General features: G+C 37.7%; 1 protein-coding gene across 1 annotated transcript in view; it reads left to right on the top strand.

Moving 5' to 3' along the window:
- Positions 1 to 17,744, top strand: part of PYGB (glycogen phosphorylase B) — a 54,365-nt gene extending 36,621 nt beyond the window's left edge. Inside the window, exons 8-20 of the mRNA XM_081313991.1 lie at positions 732 to 875; positions 1,979 to 2,071; positions 3,063 to 3,209; positions 4,268 to 4,431; positions 5,472 to 5,586; positions 6,419 to 6,520; positions 7,185 to 7,332; positions 8,265 to 8,323; positions 12,965 to 13,106; positions 13,906 to 14,113; positions 14,867 to 15,001; positions 16,135 to 16,201; positions 17,472 to 17,744. Coding sequence (XP_081170117.1) covers positions 732 to 875; positions 1,979 to 2,071; positions 3,063 to 3,209; positions 4,268 to 4,431; positions 5,472 to 5,586; positions 6,419 to 6,520; positions 7,185 to 7,332; positions 8,265 to 8,323; positions 12,965 to 13,106; positions 13,906 to 14,113; positions 14,867 to 15,001; positions 16,135 to 16,201; positions 17,472 to 17,624 — 1,677 coding nt within the window. The 3' untranslated portion in view covers positions 17,625 to 17,744. The remainder of the gene's footprint in view (positions 1 to 731; positions 876 to 1,978; positions 2,072 to 3,062; positions 3,210 to 4,267; positions 4,432 to 5,471; positions 5,587 to 6,418; positions 6,521 to 7,184; positions 7,333 to 8,264; positions 8,324 to 12,964; positions 13,107 to 13,905; positions 14,114 to 14,866; positions 15,002 to 16,134; positions 16,202 to 17,471) is intronic.
- The last annotated feature ends 1,395 nt before the right edge of the window (positions 17,745 to 19,139 follow it).

Below are 19,139 nucleotides of genomic sequence, written 5' to 3'. Positions count from 1 at the left end.
AAGAGAGTGAAATTATGAAAATTATATGAAAGGCACAAGTGATGTTTGGCTTGAGTGCATTTATTCGGTATAATTTTCCTTAGTTCCATCTTCCTGCATTCCCTCCTCTGTTCTGAATAAATTTCATTCAGGAAGGGCACGATATACATAGCACTTTGCAGTAGTATTTTTACATTTATTGGACTAGACCCAAGTCACTGGATATACAATGCAGAGAGAATTAAGTGTCCTTAAAGTCCCGTTTATTTTCAGAAGAAATTAAGAGGTTTTCCATGTTCTTGGGATCAGCGCTGATTTATACACCACAACTGTGAATGTTTGTCCTCTGTAAAAACTTATTAAAAGAAGACTGCTTTTTATGTAAAATATGGACCTGAGATAGGGAAACCACTGAAGATTAAATCTTTCTTACTTACTTACTTACTTACTTACTTACTTACTTACTTACTTACTTACTTATTTATTTATTTATTTATTTATTTATTTATTTATTTTGGGGGCTTATATGCCGCCCTATCTCCCGAAGGACTCAGGGCGGCTAACAACAATAAAAATACAGCAATGCAAAAGTTAAAAAGAATTAAACTAAATTAAACTAATTAAACTAAACTAGGCAAAGTCCCTCTCATCTCTTTCACTCTGGAAAGGAGCTTGATTTTGACGATCCCTCAAATCATTGCCGTTATTAGACATAGTCGGATATAACCCCTTTTCCTCACTGTGTTCCCAAGTTTTTTGAAGGAAAGGAATTGCGTCTGAAACAGGAGTACTTTGTGGTAGCTGCCACTCTCCAGGACATCATACGACGATTCAAGTCTTCCAAATTTGGATGTCGTGACCCAGTGAGGACTTGTTTTGAAACCTTTCCTGACAAGGTGAACATTTTAGATAAGAGCTTATACAAATCCGTGAAATAAATTTTAACTTTAAAGAATACCTTTCTCTGTCTCAGACAATGTTTGGAAGTCTTTTAATGTTAAGAATAGTAAAAGGAGAATGTTGTTCAACATTAGAATCTCTCCCATCAGTCCTGAAGTCCTGTTGGACTGACCTTTACAGTATTGTTAGTAGAATTATGCATAGTATATGCATAGAATTATGCCATTGTTTTTATTTTTTGTTATTATTTAATACCATGATGTTTAATTGCTTAGTGACAATAAATTATTAATTATCCCCATATTAGCAAATGCTTTCAGAATATTTTACATTTAATCAGATTTTATAGATTTTACAGTCATCTTTGTCTTAGATCTTATGAGTTGGTTATCATGAATATGAAGGGGTTTGTGAAACTGTCTGCAATACAGTATCAAATTCACAAAACACAAATTCAGCAATAAGTACCAGTAATGAACATTGGATAACCTATTTTACCTGTTTTAATTTTCATCTTCCTCCAATTTCCATAATTGAATGATTTGGTTTTTCAAAAGAAATTGTGCCATTTTTATTATGTTATTATATTCTCTTGCTGTGACAGCTTGGAAAGAATAGCTAAGGTCTTTAGAAAAGTGAACAGATATGGTTTCATAAGAGCAGGAATCTGGTAGATTATGTTCTTGGAATGAATGAACAATTGAAAAAAAGCTCCTAAGTAGCAGCCCTAAATACTTTAACATATTTTCTGTTTCTTTACTTTTAATAGGGGATTAAAGTTTATTTTTTAAAACTTGAAAATATCAAGTCCAAGACATTGCCTCTGGCCAGATTATGTATGACTAAACCCTGTAGTTCCCCCAGAATCCTTAATTTTGTTTGCTGTTTATATCTAGGAATTGAAATTTAGAGTAGCTGGTCTGGGATCACCAAATGGCCATCAGCATACAATGAAATCAGATTTTCCATTGTGCTCACTGGGCCTTTTCTGGATGGAATTAATGGAGATTTTAATAATAATATTAATGATGATGATGATGATGATGTTGGAAGGAACCTTGGAGGTCCTCTATTAAAGTTTATGTTGTCCGTTTCACAGGTTGCCATTCAGCTAAATGACACTCACCCAGCTCTCTCCATTCCTGAGCTCATGAGGATCTTTGTTGATGTTGAACATATGGATTGGGAAAAGGTAAAGAGTTGAATGGGAGGCAGGATAGATACAGCTTTGATCCCCAACAAGTTTTTTCAGAAACTGCCAAGAGGTCCTCCTCCTTCAACTTGATTCTCTCCCCTCTCCCCCCCCCCCCCCCGGATATCATGGGATTGCATTTTCCAAAATTCCTAGATGGGATGGTGAGAAGCTAGATTCTTAGAGTTACCGATAACACAACAGTCATTGGTCTCATTCGAGATGGTGATGAGTCTGCATGTAGACAGGACACTGAACAATTGGCCCTGTAGTGCACGCAGAACAATCTGGAGCTGAACACGTTTAAAACTGTAGAGATTGTAGGAGGATCCCTCCTATTCTACCACCTCTTACTATACTAGACAAGCAGTATCAACAGTAGAGTAGTTCTGAGCAGTAGTTCAAAAAAATCATACTGCCCCAGGAGCTGTTGATACAATTCTACAGAGGAATTATTATCCATCTGTCATTTGTTATTTGTCTTGTTTGGTGCAGCAATTGAACCGGACAGGCACAGACTTCAACGGATAGTTGGGGCTGCAGAAAAAATAACTGCAACCTGACTGCCTTCTATTGAGGACCTGAGTATTGCATGGGTCAGAGGGAGGGCTGAGAAATTATCTACAGACCCCTCACATTCTGGACATAAACTGTTTCAATTCCTCCCCTTGGGATGCTGCTACAGGGCATTGCATGCCAAAGCAACTAGACACAGAGAGAGCTTTTGATTCTATATGCAGTAACTGCCGTACTCCTACAATACTTCAAGCTCCCTGCTTAGTTCAACTACCATCATCAGTTGAACTTCAAGTTTCATTAATATGCTTTTTTCACTAATAATGAGGCTGCAACTGATAAGTTTCAACTCAGCATCAATGTAATCTCCATGGCAAGTATCGGAAATTGGTGCTATTTGATACTGCAGCCATTTATTTTCAGCCTGTACAACTTGCTTCTACTCACATTAATTCATCTGTGTCCTTGATTCTAGGCCTGGGAAATCACAAAACGAACCTGTGCATACACTAATCATACAGTGCTGCCTGAAGCCCTGGAGCGCTGGCCGGTGTCTGTGTTTGAAAAGCTCCTGCCAAGGCACCTGGAGATCATTTATGCTATCAACCAAAAGCATTTGGATGTAAGTTATCCAAATGAGGGGAAAAAAGGGACTTGGGAGAGGCAGAGAGAGGATACCAGAGGTTGGCAATTAGACAGTTTCCTGATCTCACACAGTGGCCCAGAGAAAAGAAGGGAAGCTCAAGATATTGCAAAGTCTTAGTGCTCTCATAAGATTTCACTAACCTCAGGTGAAGTCATTAAAACCCTCAGTTTTGATGATCTTGTAAGAATTTGGCAATTTAAAAAAAATCATTTTGTGCGGCTTAGAATATTATTTTGGCAGGTGATAAAAGCTTAATGTATGTGACCCTACATTGCTAGCATCAAATGAGGCTCGCTGAGATATCTAATGGCACACCAAAAGAGACGTAACTTGTGATTTGTAGTTGAATGATAAAATGCATCAAACCTAGCAGTTTTATTGAATTTGTTTAGCTATCCTTTTGTATGCCATGTTGAACTCATTCTGGCCACCTTGCTGCATAGCAAAGAGCCAGTTCTCAGCTCTAGCAAGTGGGTAGAATCATAGCATAGGTAGAATCAATCATATTTAGGGTTCAGATCCGTATGGCCTTACCATGATCAGTAAAACAACATCAGTCATCCATCTAGTACCTTCATATTTCTTGTGCTACGGTGCCCACAATTCACTGCTGCTGACAATACCAAACTTCTGGAAAGCAGCAGTCTACATAGCCCTGCTAAAATTGTTAGGCTTAGAAGCTGATGAATTGACATGTAAATATATTTAAGGATATCTTTGTTAGTATGGCCTAACATATCTTTTTTGCTGTCACTGATACCATCCTTGTTTAGATAGATCTTGATGTCTTTTGTTAGAGGGTACAGTATTCAAACTCTGCATTTGCAACAGTTCAGGAGTGCTAAATGATGGGTGTCAAACTCTGGTGGAGCTGGAGTCTCAGGAGGATGGTGATATTCTTTTTAAAAAATGCAAGGGGTTATTTGGTAAGACCAGTAAGGATGTGATCATGTTTTTCAATTTAAAAGAATTCATTGTGACATATGATTTAGCTTGTTTTCCTAACATTCCTATCATTTTATACATTCTGTCAGTATGTGGCTTCCCTCTTTCCTGGAGATGTTGACCGCCTCCGAAGGATGTCTGTGATTGAGGAAGGAGACTGCAAGAGGATCAATATGGCCCACCTGTGTGTCATTGGTTCTCATGCAGTCAATGGAGTGGCTCAGATTCACTCTGAGATTGTGAAGAATTCTGTGTGAGTCCTGCTTGTTTCTCTCTTACTTAGTTGTAAGTAAGCTATCTGCCCTGGTGTTCTTCATAGATTAAGAAAGCAGTCAGTGCCATTCCTTTTCATACGTATCTGCTGTCTTCCAAATTGATTTATTTTTTATTAAAATGAAGGATTTCATTCATTTTATATATAGCCTGGAAAACAGAAATGCTTAGGTAGTAGTGAGAGGACAAATTATAGACATTGAGATTCAACAAATTATGAAAGGAAGGAAGGAAGGAAGGAAGGAAGGAAGGAAGGAAGGAAGGAAGGGGAAGAAAAAGAAAGAGAAAGAAAGAAAGAAAGAAAAAACTCCCCCACATATAGAAAACTAATAAGTCTAGAAAAGGGATTTAATATAGTCCTTTCTCTGGTATTCTTAAGTATTATTTTAGTCCATTTTTCCCCATTTTTACAGACAGAATTTTAAAAGGATGTTAAAAGTTCATAACATCCTATCTTTTGCTAGGTACAGAGAACCTGTCTACTTTATCCAATGGTTATCATGTCTCACCTTAATCTTTTCTTCTCCAACACTTGCAAGCTTTCCTGAGTCCTTCGGGAGAAGGGCAGTATATAAATAAAATTATTATTATTATTATTATTATTATTATTATTTTATGGCCTATTTCTTCACCTTGATACATTTCTTAGGCATAATCCCATTTCAGGGGCATTTAATCTAGTGACTTCCAGGTGATTTGTGTTTCAGTTTCTATCTATCACTCAGTGCTCTGTTGCAAAGTATTTTTGGAATTGTAGTCCTGATTATCTGGAAGATTATAAATTGCTTCCACCTTGTCAGTGCAACAGAAAAGAAATGCTTTGGTGTATACGTGGATCAGAGCAGAACTATCATTGCTTAAGATCTGGATTAGACTTTGCTTTTCATTAATGCATCCCATGACTGCATTCTCTTTTTTTAATGGTTGCATTGAGCTGCTAAAGAGTTTGTAGTATTAACTGGCTCCAAATAATATATATTACATTCTGTTCCTTTTAAAACTCACCCTTATACATTGTAGATTCAAAGATTTCTACGAAATAGAGCCAGAAAAATTTCAAAACAAAACCAATGGTATCACTCCCAGGCGATGGCTTCTACTGTGTAACCCAGGACTCTCTGAAGTCATTGTGGAGGTAAGATACAAGACTCATCAGCCAGTAGGAAGTGCTTATAGATTATCCCTGTCTTCAAAAAGAGGGGGGGAAAGAAGAGACCGCAAAGTACAGACCATCTGGTCTGATACCTAGGAAGATTCTAGAGTACAGCATAACAGTATGGTGACTGGCAGGAGTATGATTTTGAATATAGTAAGATAAATAGTAAGTCTGCATTCAGATTGGCAGAAAGTCATGTTCAACTTTGTATCAGGCAGAGTATAACTTCTCTTTACTTAAGATTTCCTTTGAAACATAGAGTTTAAGCAGAGGGCCTAACCTCTAAGTCTATGTTGGCTGCTCATGAAAATAACAACAATTAATATTGTTGTTATTAGCATTTATCCACCTTAATAGTTATAAAAACAAGTCAGTTAATTAGCATTGTTACTCCAAATATATACTCCAAATGCCTTTTCCCAAATAGATTGCCCAAATACTGCAATTGTCAGTGGATCCTCTCAGACGATGGACATTAGATGAATATTTATTTGACACCAAAGGGGAAGCAGTTTTTTTACCAAAGCAGAGGATAAAGAAGCTGCTTTTTCCATTTTTTCTCTCTCCTTTTCCATTTCTGCAGAATCATCTTGTATTATATCCAATATCCAAGTCAGTGGTTAGTCCTAAATTAGCCTGTTAATTGTCAAGAAGACCTAGAAGAATGAGCCACATTTCATCTCAGTGTCACAACATTGCCACTGTATGTGACTGTTAGCAACGAGAAATGTACATAGTAATAGAAGAATTCAGCTGTGAAAAATATATCAGTTCTGCTGTTAATTATAATTTTTGTTCCCTTAATATACAGAGAATTGGGGAAGATTTCCTAACTGATCTTAGCCAGCTAAAGAAGCTGCTGGATTTTGTAAATGATGAAGCCTTCATCAGGGATGTAGCTAAAGTTAAACAGGTAATGATTGCAACAGACACATTTATCTCTATCATAGATAGATAGATAGATAGATAGATAGATAGATAGATAGATAGATAGATAGATAGATATCCTCACCTTACAACCATTTGTTTAACAACTGTTCGAAGTTTTCTTTATTAAACAAATTTATATAACCTCTCAACACAGTGAATTACAGTAGCCTCAGAAAAATATGTCTTATAACTTATAATCACAATTACGACTTTCATACTATTCTTGCAGTCACATGGTCATAATTTGGGTGCTTAGCACTTGGGTCACATTTACAACCAGTTGCAGAAGTCTGCAATCACATTATTGTGATTTGCAACCTTTTTTTGCCCATTTCTGACAAAAAAATACCAATAGGGAAGTGTGATTCACTTAACAACCATGGAGATTTGCTTAAAAACCGCCATAAAAATTGCTATAAAATCAAGTCCAACTCAACTTAATGACTTAGGATGGTTGTAAATCAGGGACCACCTATATCTACCTAGCTGTGTTTATTTATTATATTCATTTGCATTCTACCTCCTAGCAAAACTATATTTCTATTATATAATAGATAGTATCTTTTTCTAATTTCCATTTAGCCCAGATGCTTAAGTTGAATGTCTGTTTAAACTTTCCAAGATCAACCTAAAATGTCCTTTTCCAGGAGAACAAACTGAAGTTCTCAGCATACTTGGAAGAACAATACAAAGTGAAAATTAACCCATCCTCTATGTTTGATGTGCACGTCAAGAGAATTCATGAATACAAGAGGCAGCTCCTCAATTGCCTACATATAATCACACTCTATAACCGTGAGTCTTTACCAGCATCAAAGCTTTTAAATCCTTCTAGATAACATTAACAATAATATTCCTACATCAGTATGGAAAAAATATGTCTATATGAAAGGAGGATTTGGGAAGCAAGCAGAAATAACACTTGTAATTTGAAGAGATCATGGTAGTGTATGTGTTTCTCTGTGTGTGTGTGTGCGCGCGTGCATGCATGCAGGCATATGTTTGTAGAGCAGTCTTGTGCTTTTATATATAATATTCCAGCAAGTTTGAGATTGAGATTCCTGGAAACTAGCCTTTGTTAACAACAAAGAAGCATATTCAGGAACCTGAGCCTAATTGTGTACACATAATTGAAAGCTTGGTGAGATCAACATCTCTATTAGCAAATGGAGAGATGTATTTCCTCTTGAAACCCCAAAGATCTGCTTGAAAGAGCACCGACTTTCCTTCTGTGTTATGGTTTTACAGTATATGCAGAAGCTAGTCAACAAGCAGAGTGATGGACTTTTCTGAACCCAGTGCTAGACTGGATAACTGAGCTTTTCATTTCATAAATTTGGGTTTTTCCTCTTTCACTTTATGATAATAAAGTCCAAAAGCAATTGTACAGCATTAATATGCTCTTTGTATAAATATTGTTGCCAACAGAGATTGATCTTAATACTGTATCCATGCAACAAATGGCACACTATTATTCGTGACCAATATGATAAAGGTTCCCGAAATTACATTCTCCCTTATTGGTCTAGGGAAAAAGAATATAGATTTGTCCTCTACTTTACATCATGCTAATGCTATTTTTCCTCAGTGATATTTTTATCTTAAGATAGGAATTACAGAGGTCACAGAAAGGAACTTTGTTGAATTATTTTTGTGTTAGGTTTTTTTTTAAAGTCATCCATTTAAAAAACCATTCTCCCCCATCTTAATTGTATTGCTTTTTTCAGGCATCAGAAAGGACCCTAAAAAATCCTATGTGCCAAGAACAATTATGATTGGAGGAAAGGTAAAGGATTTCAATGTGACGCTAAGTTTACTTCTTAGTACTTAAGACAATGTACAAATTTCTTCCTCCCACCCATCACTGCCTGCCTGCACACTTCACCTTTATGTTAAAATGTTGAATTATTTAAGCATGCAAAAGTAAGAACTACTCATGCTCAGTATTCTTTTGCTTCCTCATGTGATTCAAACACACTGGAAACTTACTTGGAAACTTAGCATGTTGAAATAAGAACTTCAGGAAATGGACAATTCCCATTGTGATGTGGACTTATTTAAGGTATCTACGAGTTGCAAACCCCAGCAAAGATTAAGAACAAAAAGACGTGTGTGTGTGTGTGTGTGTGTGTGTGTGTGTGTGTGTGTGTGTGTAAAGGTAAAAGTTCCCCCACACATGCGTGCTAGTCGTTTCCAACTCTAGGGGCCGGTGCTCATCTCCGTTTCAAAGCCGAAGAGCCAGCGCTTGTCTGAGGACGTCTCCGTGGTCATGTGGCTGGCATGACTAGATGCCAAAGGCGCACGGAATGCTGTTACCTTCCCACCGTAGTGGTCCCTATTTTTCTACTTGCATTCTTACGTGCTTTCAAACTACTAGGTTGGCAGAAACTGGGACAAGTAACAGGCGCTCACTCTGTTATGTGGCACTCAGGATTCGACCCGCCAAACTGCCAATCTTCTGATCGACTATATATATATATAGTCACACCGGACAGTTCATATATTTGTGTAAATTACTAACAAAGAATTTAGGGAGGCTGATATGCATTTCGGACTCATTAGTCTTCATCAGTCAGTCATACCCTTCTGAGATTCGAACCTGGGCTGCTTGCACGTTAGGCAGTGTTTTTACTTTTTACTTCTTGAGCCACAGGTTCTCTCTCGCTTTGTTAGCTTTTTGCAAGGGGAGAAATATGTGTCATATGTTAACTCTTAGATTACCTTGCTAGGCCCCAAACATGGGGCAAATCTTTATTTCCTGTTTTCAGCCTTATCTCAAAGGCCATCGAACAGGCTGTAGTCACACCGGACAGTTCATATATTTGTGTAAATTACTAACAAAGAATTTAGGGAGGCTGATATGCATTTCGGACTCATTAGTCTTCATCAGTCGGTCATACCCTTCTGAGATTAAAAACACTGCCTAACGTGCAAGCAGCCCAGGTTCGAATCTCAGAAGGGTATGACTGACTGATGAAGACTAATGAGTCCAAAATGCATATCAGCCTCCCTAAATTCTTTGTTAGTAATTTACACAAATATATGAACTGTCCGGTGTGACTACAGCCTGTTCGATGGCCTTTGAGATAAGGCTGAAAACAGGAAATAAAGATTTGCCCCATGTTTGGGGCCTAGCAAGGTAATCTAAGAGTTAACATATGACACACATATAGATAGATAGATAGATAGATAGATAGATAGATAGATAGATAGATAGATAGATAGATAGATAGATAGATAGATAGATAGATAGATAGATAGATAGATAGATCTTTGGTCATTCGGGTTTTTTCCCACGTAGAATTGAAGGTATAAGAGCAACATTTCGACGAAATCTCATCCGTCATCCTCAGGTTGGTGGCTTCGTTCTTCTGGGAGAAGTGAGAAGTGAGAACTTCTCCCAGAAGAACAAAGCTGAAGCCACCAGCCTGAGGATGACGGATGAGATTTCGTCGAAACGTTGCTCTTATATCTTCAATTCTACGTGGGGAAAAACCCGAATGACCAAAGATCTACATACAAACACCCGCAAAAACCTCAGAAAACATTATATATTATATATATATATATATATATATATATATATATATATATATATATATATATATATATAGAGAGAGAGAGAGAGAGAGAGAGAGCGCAGTGGTTCCCAACCTTTTCTATATCCCGCACCCCTACAATGCTTCTGATATATTCTTGCACCCCTTACAAAAGTAATATCTGGTTATGCATATACACCATAATTTTAAAACTTCTAAACCTATGTTTTTGCACCCCCTGGAATATTGTCTCGCACCCGCAGGGGATGCAAGCACCCCTAGTTGGGAACCCCTGCTCTACTGGGATAGGTCAAAGCTTCCTTTGATTTTATTTATAGAAGTGTTCACATACATCAATTTGTGATATTCTGTTTGGGAATTAGTTATTTCAGCTGACAAATTCAAAAGATGGCTTTCTACTTAATAATAACAACAGAATAATAACAAAATAACTTGAGTTGGAGCGAACCTTGGAGATCTTCTAGTCCAACCCCCTGCTCAAGCAGCAGACCCTATAGCATTCCAGACAAGTGGCTGTCCAGTCTCTTCTTAAAAGCTTCTTGTGATGGAGGCTTTTAAATAACTTCTAAAGAGAGGATTTTTATTAAGAAATCCAGATGGTGGCTTCCGGTTTGCGTGTGCGGCGCTTCTGGACGCGCAGGGACAGTCTGCTTCCTGCCGTCCATTTCTTTCTCCTTTGGAGGACCCTGAAAAGGGTCAAAAATCGCCTTGGAGGGGCGATTACTGAGAGGAGGACTTCCCTGCGATCGCAGAAGGGCGGCAGCCCTCCGCTGGAATCTGGGATCATCTCCTTTGGCCCGAAGAAGAAGAGACTGGCCATAAAGATGGCCAATCACTAAGCCGCTTCTTGCTGAAAGCCAAAAAGTACTACCTAGCAATCTGGAGGATCTGGGTGAGCTTTTACCTTTCCTTTTTCCTTAATCATCTTCCTGTGGGACTTTCCTGACAATCTCCTTCCCCTTGTTTTGAGAAAACGGCAAATATCTACTTTGGGAACAAATCTTAAAGCCTCAAAGTTACAACAGAAATTCAATTAATTCAGCAAAGAATTTAAGCAATTTCATCTGTATCTACTAAAAAGCTTCTATTTGTTACTGGGGATTCACTATCCCATTTTCTCTCTAAACTGTGAATTAAAGAAAAAATTTGGACTAATTTTACAAAAGTTCTATATTAATTTGGGGGGGGGAAAAGAAAAACCTCTTACATTGCATGTTATATGTTATTGATGACATCTTGTGGTGTAACCTGGTACAGCAAGTAAAATTCCTTTCTCTGTTGTGAGAGCTGATTGAATAACAAAGCTGTCCTTGAAGATAAGTGTGGGAACACCTGGCACTGATTACAACTCTTCAGGAGGTAGAAAATCTTTGACTATTATTAAAACAGCCTCCATGGAAGATTTAACTGCAAACAACTACAAAATGGATGAATAAATCCCGCCACTTGATTATAAACTGATACTGGACATGATCTTGGCAATGACATAGCAAATTAAAGCCAAACTGCAAGAAAAATCTGACAACTTAAAGCCACCAAATCAAACTCTGAATTTAAAAGATAACCCAAAACCAAATAGAAGAAGTGGAAACTAACATCAAAATAAGAGATTTTAAAGAACAACAAAAGCAACCTACAGAAAACCTTAAAGTCCAAACTTTAATGGTAACTACAAAACTTACAAGCCAAAAAGCAATAGCACCTGAACAAAGCAACATCAAGAGTGAAGACACTAAAGGCCTCCAAATATACTATATTGAGAATTCAATTAATCAAATGACAACCATAATACCAGCTACTACTTTCTACCTAACCCAGATAGAATTGGAAGTTCAAAAAGACTTGGCTGATTTAATGACAACTATATTATATCAACCACCAAAAATCGAACTATCAAAGCAAAAATACAATGGTTACAAAGGGGACATCTTCCTTGCAAAACTGACATCTGGATACGTTCCCTGGATTCAAATAAGGGGTATAGGAAGAAAGGAAGATATATTTGAGAATTTAAAGATAACGAGAGCGAAGCATGATTGGTACAAAAGGAAGTCAAGAGTTAGATTTTAAAAATTGAACGTGTTTCTTTTTTGGGATTCCTAAAGATAGACTATAAAAATATCTTTCTATGGATCAAAGGGAATCTCAAAAAATATCACTGATTTTACATTTAGCTTTTAGATCTGTAAAGGAAATATAACTCTGAATCATATTATAGAATTTGGAATGATATATTAAAAGATAGTATGTTAATGATGTACGGTTAAGATGATTTATAGAATATTCAGTGGCTATTTTTGAACTATAGTATAGAATCTAGAATTTTAAGATGAAAACTAGACTTTAATGGTAAAACATAAGAATGTTTTGTAATGACCAATATAGGTTTTGTAGACAAAAGAACTATTCTTTATTGAAATAGGGAATTGTGGGTCTCCCAAAATTAAGCTTTCTTCTATATACTATAGGCTATTCTAGAATATCCTATTGCAAGTAGATAAAATTTAAAAACAGGATATTGATATGTATCAGTGAAAATATATCTTGAATTTTATTGATTGACTTGGCTATAACTAGAAATATACTAACTTGTTTATTTTGACTATGTAATCACTAAGGGAATTAGAGAGGGCATCTCTGTTGATGTAACCTGAACTATTTACAACTGGTTATTTTTTATTTTAACTACCCAACCACCATATTGTTTCACAAATACATCTATATGTAAATATTAAAAAATCAATAAAACTTGTATTAAAAAAAAAGAAATCCAGATGCTATATTTCGATATTCATTTGCTTTGTGATTTTCTATCACTCCTTTTTTTTTTTTTTACTCTTAAGATGTCTTTCCTTCTCTTCCTCCAGGCAGCTCCAGGCTACCACATGGCAAAAAAGATTATCAGATTGATCACGGCTATTGGAGAAATCATCAATAATGACCCTTACGTAGGAGATAGACTCAAAGTCATATTCTTGGAGAACTACAGAGTATCACTTGCTGAAAAAGGTAAGTTGGTTTTGGAAGCAAGTTGGCCTAGTTTAGTGCACAAATTGTGCCTTTCCAGATTCTGCTGATCTGTCTTTTCTTGGGTACCTTGTTTATGGCTGTTGCTGATTGAGGCTGTTGGAAGTCACATCTAAAGAGTTGCATACTGTGAGTGAGGCCATGGCTGACTGGCCCTTGTGCAAAAAATATGTCCCTTCCAGATGCAGAGGTACACATATTCCTCGAATTATGATCACAATTGAGCCCAAAATTTCTGTTAAGTGAGACATATGTTAAGTGAGTTTTGCCCCATTTTACAACCTCTCTTGCCACAGTTGTTAAGTGAATCACTGTAGTTGATAAGTTAGTAACCCGATTGTTAAGTGAATCTGGCTTTCCCATTGACTTTGCTGGTCAGACAGTCGCTAAAGGTGATCACATGATCTTGGGACAAGGCAACAGTCAAAACTATGAACCAGTTGCCAGGTATCTGAAATTTGATTACATGATCATGGGGATGCTGCAAAGGTTGTAGCTGTGAAAAAATGGTCATAAGTCACTTTTTTCATTGCTGTTGTAACTTTGAATGGTCGCTAAATGAACTGTTGTATGTTGAGGACTACCTGTATAAGTACAGTCCTGCATGCCAATACAGCTGCATCAATGAAGCAAACACATAGGATGTTGAGCTGCTTGGTGTACTCAGAACAGTAAAATTAGACCACACAAGGCTTGCTCACGTTAGTGCAAATACAAGTGGTTTGTTTGTAGAGGGGAAAAATACAGTTTTACCTGTTTCTCTTTCCCTGATCCACCCCAGTGATTCCTGCTGCAGATCTATCTGAGCAGATCTCAACGGCTGGGACTGAAGCTTCAGGGACAGGAAACATGAAATTCATGCTGAATGGAGCCCTCACCATTGGGACCATGGATGGGGCCAATGTGGAAATGGCTGAAGAAGCTGGAAAGGATAATCTGTTCATTTTTGGCATGCGGGTGGATGACGTTGAGGCAATGGATAAGAAAAGGTTTGTAATTGAACGCCATGGTGAAGATGCCATAGAAACAGGCTGTGGGTATGTGATTGATTCTTTGAACCAGCAGGAAAGTTCTCCTGAGCTTCCTCAAAAAACAGCCTCACCTAAAGAAATTAGTCAGAATTCAGTTCTATTTTGACAAGGAGATTTCTCTAATTTCTCTGAATTAGAAAATTCAATCATTGAAAACTGCTCCAGGAAATGGAGCATCCTTGTCATAGAAAGATTGGGTCACACAGGCGGACAAAACTCTTTGTTTTCCATTTATATTAATATAAGAAGAGCTTGCTACAGCATTGGAAAGAGCTTACATACTCGTTTTATCAAAAATAGGAACATTTTTCAAATAGCTTGTAATTTTTACAAATTATTCTTCATAAATTATAAAAGATCCAATACTGATCATCCCTTTATTAAGAATTAATATCTACCAAATAGCCTTTTAGTTTGACATCTTAAGTCTGCCTTCTGTATTATTTCCAACTCACCTATAATTTGGTTGCCTGGGTGAGTATTGCCGTACAGCCAATATCATGTAGTGGCTAAAGTGTTGAATTTAAAGTCCTTCTTGATAATGGAGCAGTCTCTACCACATGCCACTCACTTTCAGCCACTCTTCACTCATTGTGGAAACCCTTGTATATGTTGCCTTCTATTCCAAGAGAAAAGATGGGATGTAAATGCAAGAAATAAATAATAATAGAAGTAGAAAAGGCTAAGGGTGTCCCTATTTTTCTTGTTCAGGTACAATGCTAAGGAATACTATGACAGGATTCCAGAACTCAGACAAGCTATTGATCAAATAAACAGTGGCTTCTTCTCGCCAGGTGATCCTAGTTGTTTCCATGATGTCATCAATATGTTGATGTATAATGACAGGTAAGAGGCAGCAGTAGTGTACTTTTATTATGGACTTTCTTTTAATGTTTTCAGTGTGGGTTCGAATATCACTTTCAACATCCCCAGCCATAACATTTATTGCTATACTTGCTGAAAGGTACAAGAACTGTGGTTCGTCACTGGAGGCATACCACATTGGGGAAGACTACTATATATTGTAAACCCAGGGACATGACACACTTTTTACTGATAACATACAGGCCCTGGCTTATTCCTTTTTGGTGTGAATTGGGCTCAAAAGGAAGCCAGCAGCCAATGCATCAGCTTCAAGATAGTGGTAATTCTACTCTCATAGAGTTAGCCTATCAATGGCCTTGCTGCCACATTTTGAATCAGCAGTAGCTTTCAAGTCACTTCCAAAGGCAACCCCAAATACGGCACATTACTGTAGTCTAACCAAATGGTATTCTGGGCATGAATTGTTCTTTGGACATATTTTTATTTTTAAAAGGTATCTGAAATTTAGAGAGAGAGAAATGCAGTGAAATTAGTCAACTAATGAAAAAATGAGGTTATCTTAAGCCAGTGTTTTTCAACCACTGTTCCGCGGCACACTAGTGTGCCGCGAGATGTTGCCTGGTGTGCCGTGGGAAAAATTGAAAAGTAATTATAAAATACTTTCTTTGTGTTTATTTGATTCCTATTCAAGAGAATTACTTTATATATAGTCAATATAGGCACAGAGTTAATTTTTTTAACATTTTCTAATGGTGGAGTGTCTCGTGATTTTTTTCATGAAACAAGTGTGCCTTTGCCCAAAAAAGGTTGAAAAACACTGTCTTAAGCAATCCTGACTTAAGGCATCCTCAGAGAGGTAACTGCCACAGAAGAGGTCCTTTGAAATTACATAGGAGAGAACTAATGAAGGAGAATATTTGTAGTTCAGGGTGAAATGACACGTCTGCAAGAAAACAAGCAAGCTCAGAGAGCACCAAGGACCCCTCCTAGGAGAGAGCCTCACTTAAACTTCTCAAAGGGAAAAGAAAAGCACATCGAAGCTTGCCTTATCTAAAGCACTGCTACAACCTATTTGTTTACCACTGATTCCTTACGACTCTCAGTTAACAAAATAAATGGTGTTCATGGTTGCACTAATACTGTACTTTGTTTAGGTTTAAAGTATTTGCTGATTATGAAGCCTACATCAAATGTCAAGGGCAAGTGGACCAAGTATACATGGTAAGAGTTTAAATTGCTCATAGTTTAAATCGATTGCAGATTGGTAAAAATGGCTTCTTAATGAAATAACTGGAAATTATAACTAGAACTCTTATCTCCAAGAGTGAGCACAGTGCTGAGAAAGGGTAGTCACGATGTACATATGGTTCATACATACATTAGCATACACACCTTAGCTTATTCCAGCACTTGGGCACAGCCAGCTCTTTGAAGCCTTTCAAATAATTAAAGGGGGCTGCCAGATCCTGGGTGGAAAGGTGTCCCACAGGGCAGGAGCCTTACAGAGGGGGCATATTTCTTGGTCCCACTAGATCAGAGGTAGGCAACCTTGGCTCTTTTATGACTCATGGACTTCAACTCCCAGAATTCCTGAGCCAGCTGTCTTAGGAATTCTGGGAGTTGAAGTCCATGAGTCATAAAAGAGCCAAGGTTGCCTACCCCTGCACTAGATGGCAACATTAATGGGAAGGGACCTGGAGCCTGATCTATCTGGCTTGGTGGAAAGGAAAAACTTGGGGAGAAGTGGTCCACAAATAACCTGGCCCTCTGCCATGTAACCAGCACTTTGAATTGCACCTTGAAAGAAACGGAGCCAAAGCGTCTCACATGATAGTTTTATAATGTATACAACTGAGACATACCCAACATTGCCCATTCTGCCACATTATGGACCAGTTGTAATTTCCAAGCACACTTCAGGGCACCCACGTAAGGTGTTTTTCAGTGGTCTAGCTATTAAAGACAACACAGTGAAAGCCAATTGAGTCTAATCCTTTGTTTGCTTACACCTAATGGACAGGATCTTGCCTAATTAAAGCTGTCTAATATAACCTATTAGATATATCCAGAGAGATTCTAGGGCAGGGGTGTCAAACTGCCGGCCTATGGGCCGGATGCATCATGCGGAAGCCGCACCCACCCCGTTGCTGGCAATGGCAAAATCATCCCGATACGTTAGGTGTATATTCCATTACATCTGAAAAGTGCCCAAAACGTAAGGCCTCCCTGTCCAGGAATGGGTACAATCAGCACGGAAGGTGAATCTGTGCAAAAGCCCCCTGGCCATGGGGAGAGTAGACAACAAGAACAGGGAGACAACAAAGAGGAGAATTCAGAGTTAAAGTTTATTGCAGCTCCAAGAAACTGAAAGTTACGAATCCTGGGTCTGAATTTATACTTCTGAAAGAGCTGGCTGTCCAATAAATGAAATGATCTTTCCACTAATAAAGCTCTGAAGATATCAGCCTAATCACTTTCTGTTTCTTCTTAGAATCCTAGGGAATGGACTAAAAAGGTAATTAAGAACATTGCATGCTCTGGCAAGTTTTCCAGTGACAGGACAATTACTGAATATGCCAGAGAGATCTGGGGAGTGGAACCGTCTGCTGTGAAAATTCCTCCTCCAAACATACCTAGGGAGTAAATCTGCCATTAGAAGGTGCATGCAATTACTCTGATGGGATTCCTGCTGCTGCTGCTAAGACATACCTGCTTCCCTGTGACGTTTCTGCAGATGAATTCAATCATGTATTTTACCACGCTTTGGCTTGTTTCATCTTTATAAACATATAGCTGAAATGAAAAGAGCTGAGGCTTCAAATAGTAAGAAATAATTGACCAAAACTACGTAGGCTGTAATAAGATTCAAGATCTGAAACAGAAAGCTTAAGCAAAAAAAGTGTTCTAATCTTGCACTCTTTAAAAAATCCAGTACACCAGCATGGGTTTATATGTATTCAAGCAGTATATGCTGCAGGGCTCCTCTGGCAATTCCTGGTTGGTCAGTCAGAAGATGCCTACAAAGTCTAGAACTGAATGAAAAATGTGATTCCACAGGGATAATAAGTGTTGCCTTCTGGAATGGAAGCTAGACTGGAACCCTTCTGTAACCAAGGAGAATACTTTTCCCACATACTTTTTAACCCTAACTCATCTTGAAGTCACTTCTCTCTCTTAATTGCAGTGGTACCTGCAGCAAACTGAGGTAGCATCAAAATGACACATACATGGTGGCATAATGACACAAACGTTGCTTTTAGGTACTTGTATTCTGATGACTAACACAATGTCCAGTTGTGTGTTTAGCATTCTGACACACATTTCATTCCTTGCCTCTCTTCCCCTCCCCCCACATATCTATGCTCATTAGGAGAACCATTGTTGATCCCCAGGACAGTTCTTTTTAACACAGAATCATTTTAAGTGACCAATTATCACAAACATAAAAATCAGGATACTTTTTCCTGTAGGGACATGGAGTTCAAAGAGAGTTAATGGCGCCAAAGAACCTGTTTGCTTTCCTCTAAAATGAGGGTTCTTGAATATGTGATTCATAAAGTTAGCATCCATTCTGGTGCCCTCAACTTGAGACTGACTGACTGACTGCCCAGTCAGCCCAAATTAAGTCAGATTACCAGCCATATTTTGTGATCTGTTGGATTCTGGATAATTTTCTGAGCAAGTGGGAATAAATAAAAAATTAAGACATTTGCTTAGCCTCCTGATAGATTGCTAAACTTTGTATGTTTCAAATTGTGCAGTTATATGGATTATTTAGAATAATCTTATATAAAGAGCAGACATTGAAATAGCTATCACTTCTCATAGTGAAACCACTGCTATCCAAGAATTTTTCTTGAGTCAGTGTTGTTTCTAGAGGTCACATTTTTAGTATTTTAATAGTACATTGGGAAACACCATGAATTTTAATAACAGGCAATAACATTACATTTTGGGGATCTATCAGGTCTTCTAGCCTGGGTTGCTAATTAGATAATTTTTTCTTTTCTGCAAATGCTGAGGAAAATGACTGTATTTTAGAGCCCAATAAATCCTTAAATGGGAATTTAGTTTGTAAATGACAAAATGAAATGAATGTATGTCCTATAAGTTTCCAGAACCAAAAAGTTAAACAAACATGCTGCTTTCCTTTTCAGAA

The sequence above is a fragment of the Vipera berus genome (assembly GCF_964194415.1).
Source record: "Vipera berus genome assembly, chromosome: 1".
Classification (NCBI taxonomy): Eukaryota; Metazoa; Chordata; class Lepidosauria; order Squamata; family Viperidae; genus Vipera; species Vipera berus.
Note: the sequence above shows the minus strand (reverse complement) of the source record. Positions and strands in the feature narration are given on the sequence as shown.